We start from the raw sequence: 12914 nt of genomic DNA, 5'->3' as shown, positions 1-12914 counted from the left end.
TTTGATTCTGGCCCTTGATTTATCTGTCCATCACTTTTCTCATTCCCCTTTGTCTTTTGTTGTTGTCCTCTTTTCGTCCTCCTCTGACACCTTGCATTGGTTCCCTGTGTCGTTTGTGCCAATGTGTATTTTGACCACTGACTATTCACCCTCGCCCTCCAGAATGTCCTGGAACCGCTCCAAGACATCCTTGACCCTAGCACCAGGGAGGCAACATAACATTCTGGAGGCTTGTTTGAGGCCACAGACATGCCTTTCTATTCCCCTTACAATTGAATCCCCTGTGACTATTGCATTCCTGCACTTTTTACTCCTCCCCTGTGCAGCAGAGCCAACCATGGTGAAAAATAATAATTATTTTTTTTAATTTAGATTACCCAATTATTTTTTCCAATTAAGGGGCAATTTAGCGTGGCCAATCCACCTACTGTGCACATTTTTGGGTTGTGGGGGCGAAACCCACGCAGACACGGGGAGAATGTGCAAACTCCACACGGACAGTGACCCAGAGCCGGGATCGAACCTGGGACCTCAGCGCCGTGAGGCGGTTGTGCTAACCACTAGGCCACCGTGCTGCCCTGTGAAAAATAATTTGACTGCTGATGCTTACCCCTAAGAGGACATTCCTCCCAATAGTAACCAAAGCGGTATATCTGTTTTGCAGGGGAATGGCCGCAAGAGATTCCTGCACTGCTTGCCTAGTCCTCTTCTCGGCCTGGTGGTCACCAATTCCCTTCTTGCCTATGAACACTTAGTTTACGGTGTGACCACCTCTCTACACATGCTATTCACAATACCCTCTGCCTCGCAGATGCTGCATTGAGTCACCAGCCGCCACTCCAGCTCCGAAACCCTGGCATCCTGGAGCTGTAACTAGTGACACTTTCTGCATACATGCCAACCCTGGGCATTGGAAATGTTTCCAACTTCCCACGTAGAGAAGGAGGAGCATACCACGGCTTTGAGCTCTCCTGTCATGATTTACCCCTTTTTACTTTTTGGAAGATACTGAAAATTAAATAATAGCAAAGGCCCTTCTTCCCTGGTCCTTGTTACTACAGAATATAGCCCTTACAAACAATAAACCACAAAATATAAACCTTACAAATAATACGCGATGAGAGCAATAAATGACCATATTCACCCAATCAGCTGCTTCTACTTGCCTTAGCATCACCTTTGAATCCCGATGTCTCCTCAGGAGCACCAAACATGCACTCTGCTCAGTCCCACTTTTTTCTGCATTCTTTTATTTCATAGGCACCTCTCTCAGCCTCGCTCTTTCTCACACTTTTATATCACCAGCTTTGCTCTCGGTCTCGCTCCATCTCACACTCTTTTCTCTCCCTGGCTCCGCTCTCAATCTTTCTCCTACACCTTTGTCTTCCTGGCTCTGTTTTCAGTCTTGCTCTTTCTCCCACTCTTTTATCCTCTCTGCTCCGCTCTCAAACTCTTCTGCTTAACCTTTCACTCCTTCTATCCCACCAAGCAGCCCAAAGGAATTGTATCTGCTTTTGTTCAAATGCCTTTCCTGTTTTCACAAAGTGCTTAAATTTCTTGGTCAGATATACCGAGAAGCACATTGGCTGTCTCGATCAGTCTCCTACCCAATGATGTTGTTGGGCTGTTCAAATTATATTCAAGTATGAACAAATTTTTTTTTTTTTTTTATAAATTTAGAATACCCAATTAATTTTTTTTCCAGTTAAGGGGCAATTTAGAGTGGCCAATTCACCTATCCTGCACATCTTTGGGTTGTGGGGGTGGAACCCACGCATACACGGGGAGAATGTGCAAACTCCACACGGACAGTGACCCAGAGCTGGGATCGAACCTGGGACCTCGGCGCCGTGAGGCAGCAGGGCTAACCCACTGCGCCACCGTGCTGCCCGAAGTATGAACAAATTGACTAGTTTTTACTTTCCTACACTGAACTCCCATGTTCTTGGCAGCTTCAAAGTTCACCACCAGCATTGCCTCTACTTCTCTTCTACAGACCAGATGGACTTTATGGCCTTAATAGGCCTTGCGCTTCATTGAATCTCCCAGATCATATTCTTATTTCTAGTCCTCATACACTGGATGAGTTTCCTTATCACTGCTCTTTCCTGGCCACTCTCATATACTCCTCTTGTAGAATATTTTGTGAGGTAATTCACTCCTTTATGACTAACTTTTAAAATCAGCTATGAAAATCCTCATGAATGCTTTAAATGGTTTTCCGTGGTCTTCTTCCATGTCTCCAACTCCATTTACCATTTATTTTCCTTGGCATAAATTAGAGCATTGAAACATAGAAAAGAATAGGTGCAGCAGGAGGCTATTCAGCCCTACAAGGGCTATTAATCCAACTCTATAGACTAATTACACTTTCCCCCCTATCCTTCAATCCCTTTCATCGGAAATACAATCAACTCCGTCATGCAATTTGAATTCATCCAGGCTGAATATTGCAGTAACATTTGGTAAATGCACCATCCATTTCAAGTAACTTATTTGTTTAAGTACATGCCATCAGCACTTGAATTTCCCTTTCTTCTGAAGGTTCTGCGTTCAACAATTAGGTGTCAAATTTAAGATGTTCTTTGTTTTATATACTTTTGATAAATAGTGAAGCATTATAAACAAAAGACTAATTAAATTAGAATCATTAATCAGTCCCTTATGTTTCCTATTGTACTTTGTCACATTAATTATCTGTTACATTCTTTATCTGAAGAGCTAGTTAGAGGCATCAGACCAGGAGTAGGCCATTCAGCCCCTTGAGCCTGTTCTGTCATTCAATTAGTTCACGGTTGATCTATATCTTAACGCCATCAATGTTAGTTCTGTAACCCTCAATATTTTGCCCATCAAAATTCCACCAATCTCTATTTTGAAATTTTCCATTAACTGAGATTAAGTGTGGTACATAAGACCATAAGAACTAGGAGCAGGAGTAGGCCATCTGGCCCCTTGAGCCTGCTCCGCTATTCAATAAGATCTTGGCTGATCTTTTGTGGACTCAGCTCCACTTTTGAACCCAAACACCATAACCCTTTATTCCTTTATTCTTCAAAAAACTATCTATCTTTATCTTGAAAACATTGAATGAAGGAGCCTCAACTGTTTCACTCAGCAAGAAATTCCATAGATTCACAACCCTTTGGATGAAGAAGTTCCTCCTAAACTCAGTCCTAAATCTACTTCCCCTTATTTTGAGGCTATGCCCCCGAGATCTGCTTTCACCCGCCAGTGGAAACAACCACCACGCATTTATCCTATCTATTCCCTTCATAATTTTATATGTTTTTATAAGATCCCCCCTCATCCTTCTAAATTCCAACGAGTACAGTCCCCGTCTACTCAACCACTCCTCGTAATCCAACCCCTTCAGCTCTGGGATGAACAGAGAGAATCTCTTCTGCACACCCTCCAGCGCCAGTACGTCCTGTCTCAGGTAAAGAGACCAAAACTGAACACAATACTCCAGGTGTGGCCTCACTAACACCTTATACAATTGCAGCATAACCTCCCTAGTCTTAAACTCCATCCCTCTAGCAATGAAGGACAAAACTCCATTTGCCTTCTTAATCACCTGTTGCACCTATAAACCAACATTTTGCGACTCATGCATGAGCACACCCAGGTCCCTCTGCTTTGTTTTAATATTTTATCATTTAAATAATAATCCCGTTTGCTGTTATTCCTACCAAAATGGATAACCTCACATTTGTCAACATTGTATTCCATCTGCCGGACCTGAGCCCATGAACTTAAACTATCCAAATCCCTCTGCAGACTTCCGGTATCCTCTGCACTTTTTGCTTTACCACTCATCTAAGTGTCGTCTGCAAACTTGGACACATTGCCCTTGGTCCCCAACTCCAAATCATCTATGTGTTCTGGATTTCTGAAAGACTTTGGATGAAGGAACACCATCTGCTTTCACTCCATGCCCCTTTCATGATTTCCCCCACTGGAAAAGTTGCTTCTCACTATCCGATCAACCCATTTAATCATCTTAAGACACTTCAATTCATACTGTCCCTTAACCTTTTATACTGAAGGGAATACAAAGCCCATCTCTGCCACCGCTTCCCATAATATTACCCTTTTATTCCCAGGTATCATTATGGAAAGGGTAGAGAGTAGATTTTCAAGACCAATATATCCTTCCAAACACTATTCTCTGAATGGGGTCGAAACAAAGCTTTTAAATAATTCCTTTTAATGTAACTTTTACCACAGAATATTCCCCCTTGAAATACATGTGAATATTTAGCAGAAGTAGCTTGTTTATGTACTCTGGGAATAAGACTTTGAAAATGTTTTCAAAAGTCAAGATAAGATAGATATCCATAATTTGGAACCACATTCAAAATAATTAGAAACATAGATCATTACAGTGCAGGACGTGGTCATTCTGCCCATTGAGTCTGCAATGACCCTCTGAAAGGGTACTCTACCTAGGATCAGGCCCCTAACCCCACCTAACCTAACCTTTTGTCCACTGAGGGGCGACTGACCATGGACAATCCACTTAACCTGCTCATCTTCGGACTGTGGGAGGAAACTGGAGCACCTGGAGGAAACCCACTCAGACATGGGGGGAAAGTGCAAACTCCCCACAGACGAGGTTGGAATTGAACCCGGGACCCTGGAGCTATAAGGTAGCAGTGCTAACCACAGTGCCGCCGGGCCGCCCACGGATTCTGAGTAACAATTCAATGATAAGTGAAATGAGACATAAAATATAGTTATTTTCTTTGGCAGTCGAAAATACATTTCCCACAAGCAAATACTTTTTATTAGAATGAAGGGTTATGGTCAGGGTTGGATATGCAAGATCTCAGAAAGGAAAACAAAAGTAATTTCAAAAATTAACTGGAAAAGAGAGGCCACCTCCCTGTTGCTTTTGCTGCACAGCGAGTGCTTTTGGAGTGGGTGGAAACAGGGAGTTGGGTGAAGCCAGGAAAAGCCTGGTGGCACATTGGATTTCCTCCGGGTGCTCCTGTTTCTTCCCACAGTCCAAAGATGTGCAGGTTAGGTAGGGTTGTGGGGATAGGGCAGGGGAGTGAGCCTCGGTAGGGTGCTCTTTCAGAGGGTTGATGCAGACTGGATAGGCTGAATGACATCCTTTTGCCCTGGATTGATTCTATGGATTCTGATGTCAAGCCACCTCCTTCACATGGGAAAGGCACCGCTGGAAGAAAATAGCAAATCCTGTGAAAGTTGAGATACAGAGCCACCATTATTCCAGGTGTCTAAAGTCATGGTCTTCCAAAACCAGCCAAAGGCACAAATTTACCAGCAAACTACCGGCCAATATCCTCGCTTTCTGTATGCTTCAAAAGCGCCAAATCCTACAACGGCTCAAGTCGTTAAATGGAGAAAATCCCAGAGTGCAGACGAAGCAGGATTTTCACAAGGTAGAATGACTTTGAAAGGAATCTCAAAACAAGGACAATTTTCTTTGATCTCACTGCAGCATATGATGCCATTTGGCACATTGGCCTATTCACCAAAATATCAAGAATTCTCCCTCCTTGTATAGCTGACACATTGAACTCCAGGATAAACAGTTCAGGGTGCATATGGATGTCAAGACTACTGCTTGGAAGAAACAGACAAATGGGCTATTACTACTACTACAGGCAATCTACTGGAGAATGTCTCCTCCAACTGTAGCCATCTGGGATGGCCACTTACAAAGGGAAATATGGCCACTTGCAAAGAATCATGGGAAATATGGCCAATGCAGCATCCAGACAAACTCAGAGCTTAAGTGTATATTTGCCACTATATAACTAGACACAATCTTTTGGCCCCGGCGCACCAGCACTCTCTTGGCCCCGGCTTATGCCGAAAACCAATTGCAGCATCACGACCAGAAGACAAGTTCAAGACCAACGATCACTACCAGACAGATGAGCCCAGCAGAAACAAAGTCACTTCTCCTTTGGGGCCCCTTTGGGGCAGCACGGTAGCATGGTGGTTAGCATAAATGCTTCACAGCTCCAGGGTCCCAGGTTCGATTCCCGGCTGGGTCACTGTCTGTGCGGAGTCTGCACGTCCTCCCCCTGTGTGCGTGGGTTTCCTCCGGGTGCTCCGGTTTCCTCCCACAGTCCAAAGATGTGCAGGTTAGGTGGATTGGCCAGGCTAAATTGCCCGTAGTGTCCTAATAGGAAGGTTAAGGGGGGGGTTGTTGGGTTACCGGTATAGGGTGGATACGTGGGTTTGAGTAGGGTGATCATGGCTCGGCACAACATTGAGGGCCGAAGGGCCTGTTCTGTGCTGTACTGTTCTATGTTCCAGACCCAGCCACGCAAGATCTGAACAAAGGCCTTGTTCCTCTGCATAAAGCCGGGTGCCTGAAGTTAAGTACAGGTTGCTGTCGTGTGAGGTGTAATTTAGATAGTAGTGTTTTATGTTGCATGTCGAAGTAATTCTTGTGTGTAAATAAACTATCTTTGAACTTGAACGAACTAACTGGTTGTTTGGTCTTTAATCGGTATCCGGTAAAACCTTGTGGTGGTATCTTTTGATACCTGGCGACTCTGAAAAGCAATATCATCATTAATAACAATCAGTATCCAGTTAAAAAGAGCAGCATTATTGGCGTCTCCGGTGCGAATTGGCAACACAACCCAAGCCTTATTCAATTACCTCCTCAACCTACCAATAATCCACCTCCCCATACGCCACCCATGTGCTAAATGGCCCATGCCAAGGAGTAACAGCTGAGGATCTATGGTAGGAGAAAACATTCATTAGAAACCACTTCCTCGGAGGTACCGGGAGGACGCACGTGGCCGGCTGAGTGACCTCTGACCCCCCCGCCATGGCTGTCCGCGCCTCGTTCGAGAACAACAACGAGATCGGCTGCTTCAGCAAACTGACCAACTCCTACTGCCTGCTGGCCGTGGGCGGCGCCGACAACTTCTACAGTGTCTTTGAAGGGGAGTTGTCGGAGACTATTCCCGTGGTCCACGCCTCTATTGCAGGATGCAGAATTATCGGAAGGATGTGTGTCGGTAACCGACATGGTTTATTGGTCCCTAATAACACAACAGATCAGGAGTTGCAGCATATCCGCAATTGTCTTCCAGACTCCGTAGCCATCCAGAGAATTGAGGAGCGACTTTCTGCACTCGGAAATGTTATCGCCTGCAATGACTATGTGGCACTGGTGCACCCAGATCTTGACAGAGAGACGGAGGAGATCTTGGCTGACATGCTGAAGGTGGAGGTTTTTCGACAGACTGTTGCTGAGCAGGTTCTGGTGGGTAGTTACTGTGCCTTCAGTAACCAGGGAGGCTTAGTTCATCCAAAGACATCCATTGAAGACCAGGATGAGCTCTCATCCCTGCTGCAAGTTCCTCTGGTGGCTGGCACAGTGAATCGTGGGAGCGAGGTGATTGCTGGAGGGATGGTGGTGAATGATTGGTGTGCTTTCTGTGGCCTTGATACTACCAGCACAGAGCTGTCGGTTATAGAGAGTGTTTTTAGATTAAATGAAGCTCAGCCCAGTGCAATTGCAACCAGTATGAGAGATTCACTCATTGAAAGTTTAACATAAAGAGACGATTGTGGACCCAGCTTCAGGAGAATATGTTGATCTTCATTATCTGCAGAACGGACAAGAGAGAGACCACACACTGCTCAGACCTGACGGACGATTCTTACTCGAATGCACCCACATTTCTCATAATTTCCAATCATCCCACACCCCATAATCCGTTTTGTTTAAAGTTAAATAATCCATGAGAGAAATCTTGTATAAGAAACAAGGTGATGGAATTGTCTCGATGTGTTGATTAACCAGATCAGACTGCTTATGAATAAATAAATGCTTAATTTTTAAAAAAAAAAAAAAAAAAAAAAAAAAAAAAAAAAAGAAACCACTTCCTCATCGTAGGTCCCACTGCTTGTTCACTCGACTTGGATCTCCCACAGCAACAATGTAAAAATGTATCCAGAATGGCCAAAACATCTGTGGGGTTGCCAGGACCATCCAAGCTGTAGCTGCGGAATAGTCCAATTAAGGACAATTGTGGAGGAGTATCTTCTGGCTAAACTTGAAGGCAGGCTTAAAGAGCCCATCCAGCCACTGACAAGACTATTGCTTGGCTCTCTAATTATAGACAAACTAAATAAAAATAAATAAAGCGTCTCCATATTAAAAGTAACAGTAACCAGAACCCGAATTAACAGGTTCTTCCCGAAGGTGGAGGACAAGTGTGAATGGCGCTAGGGAGGCCCGGCCAACCATTCCACATGTTCTGGGCCTGCCCCAGACTTGCCCGGTTCTGGACAGCCTTCTTGGAGGCGACACCCAATGTTGTGGAGGTTGACGGTGGAGCCGTGCCTGAGAGTGGCAGTCTAGAGGGTTTTCGACCAGCCAGAACTTCATATGGAAAGAGGGCAAACATCCTTGCTTTTGCTTCCTTAATTGCACACCGGAGAATCCTGCTCGGCTGCCGATCAGCAGCACCACCCACAGCTGCGGAATGGCTGGCAGACCTGTCGGAATTTCTCCTTCTGGGGAAGATTAGATACACCGTCCAAAGGTAGGATGAGGGCTTCCACAAAGCATGTTCATTAGCCTGTTCCAGGAAAAGACCGAGGAGGGGGCCAGAGGGGCCCCCCCAACAAAGCCACAGGGGCAAGAGTAATAAAATCGTACATATGAACCGTCGTGCTCACCTATTGTAGAGTGTAAAAATTCAACACTAATATTTTAAACTTAAATAAAAAAGGACGGGGGGGGGAGGGGGAAGGATGCTATGTCTAATGTTTGGATTTTGTAAATTGTATCTGGTCTGCACAGATTTGTTTATTTTGTATTGTATAATATAATAAAAACATTTTTAAAAAGGACAGGTGTGTGTGCGAGATCGATGCAGGCGTCATGACACAGTGCATGTATTTTGATTTAAATTATTTATGCTGCAAACACACAGAAAGTCGCCCCCCACTCAGGATACCCCCCCCCCCCCCCCCCCAAACCTTCACTACCACTTCACCCCCCCCCCCCCCATAAAACTTTTTTTCATATAAGTTTTATTGTCACAAGTAGGCTTACATAACATTGGAATGAAGTTATTATGAAAAGCCCCTAGTCTCCACATTCCGGCGCCTGTTCAGGTACACTGTGGGAGAATTCAGAATGTCCAAATTACCTAACAACACCTCTTTAGCGACTTGTGGGAGGAAACTGGAGAAAACCCACGCGGACACGGGGAAAACGTGCAGACTCCGCACAACTAGACCCTCACATCCCCACTGGCTACCCGTGCCACCCACCAAAACCACCCACTGCCCACCCCCAAACTGACCACATGGCCTCCCCATTGACCACTACAAACTGACCACCCAACTCCCCCCTACTGATCATCCCCGACACGTCCACTGACCATTGCCCACCGGACACCTCCTTCTCTCCCCTTGCAATCCTACCCACTCACCTTATAATCATACCTTCTCTCTGGCTTTCTAAAGTGACTGGACCTTTAAACCTACTTGCTTTCTGGCACTTGGTGTTGTAAAAGGGGCGGGGGGGGGGGGGGGGAGTTGGGGAGTGTCTTCCTCAGCTCTGACTCAGCTGCTCTCGACAGAAGGCCTCAGGGTCCAGCTGTACTGTACTTTTCTGAGAAGGTTGGGTGAAAAGGGTAGTTTTTCATTTTCATTTTCGGGTAACTATGAGCGGAGTGGCAATCCAATTCTGATGAAATGAAAATGAAAATCGCTTATTGTCACGAGTAGGTTTCAATGAAGTTACTGTGAAAAGCCCCTAGTCGCCACATTCCGGATCCTGTCCGGGGAGGCTGGTACGGGAATCGAACCGTGCTGCTGGCCTGCTTGGTCTGCTTTAAAAGCCAGCGATTTAGCCTGGTGAGCTAAACCAGCCCCTATTGTTTATCCTGGAGTTCAATGATTACCACTCCATGGAATTGATAGATAGAACATTCAGTGCAGAAAGAGGCCATACAGCCCATCGAGTCTGCACCGACCCACTTAAGCCCTCACTTCCACCCTATCCCTGTAACCCAATAACCCCTCCTAATCTTTTTTGGTCACTCAGGGCAATTTATCATGGTCAATCCACCGAACCTGCACGTCTTTGGACTGTGGGATGAAACTGGAGCACCCGGAGGAAACCCACGCAGACACGGGGAGAACGTGCAGACTCCGCACAGACAGTGACCCAGCGGGGAATCAAACCTGGGACCCTGGCGCTGTGAAGCCACAGTGCTAGCCATTTGTGCTACCGTGCTGCCTACATAGCTTCAAGTATTTTTTGTTTGACTTGTTAAGTCGGGGCATTTTGCTTTTACCAAGGCCATCCAGAATTCCATTATTCATAAAAAATATATATCGAGAAATATCCTCCTTGCCATCTCTAACAATTTCAAACTGGACAAAGACATAAAATGGCTGAATCCATGTTTGTCTATAACTCGAACAAAGGAGCTACCTGCCGGAGAAACTCACACCATGGTAGCCCTGAAGAGACATAAACTACCACAAAGGCTGTACAGGCGAAATTCAAAGAGAGCTGCACAAAGGCCATCTGCATTTCACAGTCCTGGCTGGCCAACAGGAGTCTGTTTGTCTGCCAAGACAAAGGAACCCACAACCTATCAATTCTTAATGGTTGAGGCATTAAATCAGCTATCTCGGGGACCCAGGCAAGTGATACACATCCCTTGTCAAAGACAGAACGGAGGGTGTCCGGTGGCAACCATGGAGTGAAAGGGTGAACATTCAGCAGCTGTCGCCCTTCGTGGTTTTTAAAATGGTTTTTAAGCCAGATTTTTCAGGAAATTTCTCAACATAAGTTGATGGAAGGGAGAGGAAAAGGAGGTGACCCTCAATTTATGGAATCGTGTCCAAATAAGAGTCGAAAAAGGAGAAACCAAAAGATGAGTGAAAGCAAGAATCAGAGGTCATCGAGCTCAGTGGCAACGAGACAAAGTGTGTCCACGCCACTCACTGGTCGATGGAGCAATGGGTCGAGTACCTGGATGAGGTTTGCCCGGCATCGTCAGGAGTGTGCAGAAGACATGACCCAGGCGATAGCCAGAAAGGACTGCTGGATAAGGTAGAAGACTTGGAGAACCGGTCTCACAGGCCTAATATCAGAATCGTCGGGCTGCCAGAGGGAAATGAGGGATCAGATGCGGAGGTGTATATGGGGAAGATGTTGCAGGAGATGGTCAGGGCCGATGTATTTGACAAGCCGCTGGAGGTGGACCGGGCACATAGGGTGCTCGTATGTAAGCCCCAGGGTCGTGAGCCCCCGAGGGCCATGGTGGTGAGGCTACATCGATTCCTCGACAAGGAGCGTATCATGAGGTGGGCCAGGCAGACAAAATGGAACATGTGGGAAGAATCAGAGATCCAGGTGTACCAAGATTGGGGACCAGAACTCGCAAAGAGGAGAGCAAGTTTCAACAAAGTTAAGTCGGCCCTATTTGTGAAGGACATTAAATTTGGACTGCTATACCTGGCTCGTCTTTGGGTGACCTACGAGAACCGGGAGCTGCACTTCAACTCTCCGGAAGAGGTGCCTACTTTTATGAAGGACAATAATCTGGTTCAAGGACATTTAAATTCAAACTGTGGTGGACTGAGTTTGGGGGAAGGGATAAACTGGGGAGGGAGAGAAAAATATTTCTATTTTTTGTTTTGCCTTGTTTAAAACTTCAGTCATTCTAATTCTGTGAGTCAAGTCGTGATGTTCGGGAAGAAAAGGGCTTTTTCTCTTGTGGAATTTGACCTTGATTTATTGCTTTGCGTACTGGATTACTAAGGAAAAAACTTTTAAATTGTGACAGGGGTTTTCCTTTTCTGTAAGAAAAATGGTTGATTCTTGCATGCAAAAGTTTGCTAAAGCTGCTTGGAGCTTTTTCTATCTGTTTGAAGGTGATGGGACTGATAAGAATCGGTTAAAGGGGGAAGGGCCCTGTTGCCTACGCGTTGGGGGATGGTGTGCCTGCTTTTGGGGATTGTTGTTACTGTGTTGAGTGCTTGTGCTATGTTTAGAGGGGATAGAATCTGGCAGATGTTTTGGCGCCAGAGGGTGGGAGCTGATGGGCTAGCTGGATAGCTAGTTCATGGGAGCAAAGTGGCAGGAGGGGGGGGGGGTACTGCTGATGGGTAAGGAACAGCTAGGAGACCGGAGATGGAGATCAGACGGCGGTCGCCGCTAAGGGGCACATCAAGTGAGGTGTGGAACACGGGCTAGGAGCTGGCCTAGGAAAGGTCATGGCTGATCAACAGCGGAGGGGGCAAGCCCCCCCCCCCCCCCCCCCAGACTGTTTACGTGGAATGTCCGCGGATTGAACAGGCCGGTTAAGAGAGCCTGTGTGTTCGCACACCTGAGACAGTTAAAAGCAAACGTTGCTGTGTTACAGGAGACACACCTGAAGCTGGGAGACCAAATTAGGTTAAAGAAGGGATTGGTCGGGCAAGTATTTCATTCAGGACTGGACTTTAGAACAAGGGGGGTAACTACTCAGATTATGAAAAGGGTGACATTCGAAGTGGGGAAGATAGAGGTCTACCCGGGAGGCAGATTTGTTATGGTTCGCGGGAAGCTGGAGGGAATGGCAGTGGTGCTGGTGAATATATATGCTCCAAACTGGAATGGTGTCGCGTTTGTCAGGAAGGTGCTGGGAAAGATCCTAGACCTTGACTCGCACCAGCTGATCATGGGTGGTGACTTTAATACGGTCCTGAACCTGAGATTGGACCGATCGAGTGCTAGGTCGGGGAAGCTATCAGCAATGGCAAAGGAACTGCGGGGGTTCATGTAGCGGATGGGAGGGGTAGATGCGTGGCGATTTGAGAGACCAAGGAGCAGGGAATATTCATTCTACTCCCATGTTTATAAGGCGTACTCCAGGATAGATTTCTTCGTGCTAGAT

At 46.1% G+C, this 12914-nt stretch overlaps 2 protein-coding genes across 29 annotated transcripts in view; one reads left to right on the top strand and one right to left on the bottom strand.

Moving 5' to 3' along the window:
- The window catches only part of adgrl3.1 (adhesion G protein-coupled receptor L3.1), a 1080538-nt gene that overhangs the window by 246691 nt on the left and 820933 nt on the right, over positions 1-12914 (bottom strand). The gene's annotated exons all lie outside the window — the stretch shown is intronic.
- Positions 6780-7844, top strand: LOC119970178 (eukaryotic translation initiation factor 6). Its single transcript, XM_038804399.1, has one exon. It carries the CDS (start codon positions 6824-6826, stop codon positions 7559-7561), a length of 738 nt encoding a protein of 245 aa, XP_038660327.1. The 5' UTR covers positions 6780-6823; the 3' UTR covers positions 7562-7844.

Source organism: Scyliorhinus canicula, chromosome 8 (assembly GCF_902713615.1).
Source record: "Scyliorhinus canicula chromosome 8, sScyCan1.1, whole genome shotgun sequence".
NCBI lineage: Eukaryota > Metazoa > Chordata > Chondrichthyes > Carcharhiniformes > Scyliorhinidae > Scyliorhinus > Scyliorhinus canicula.
The sequence above is the reverse complement of the archived record's forward strand: the minus strand, read 5'-3'. Positions and strand labels throughout refer to the sequence as shown.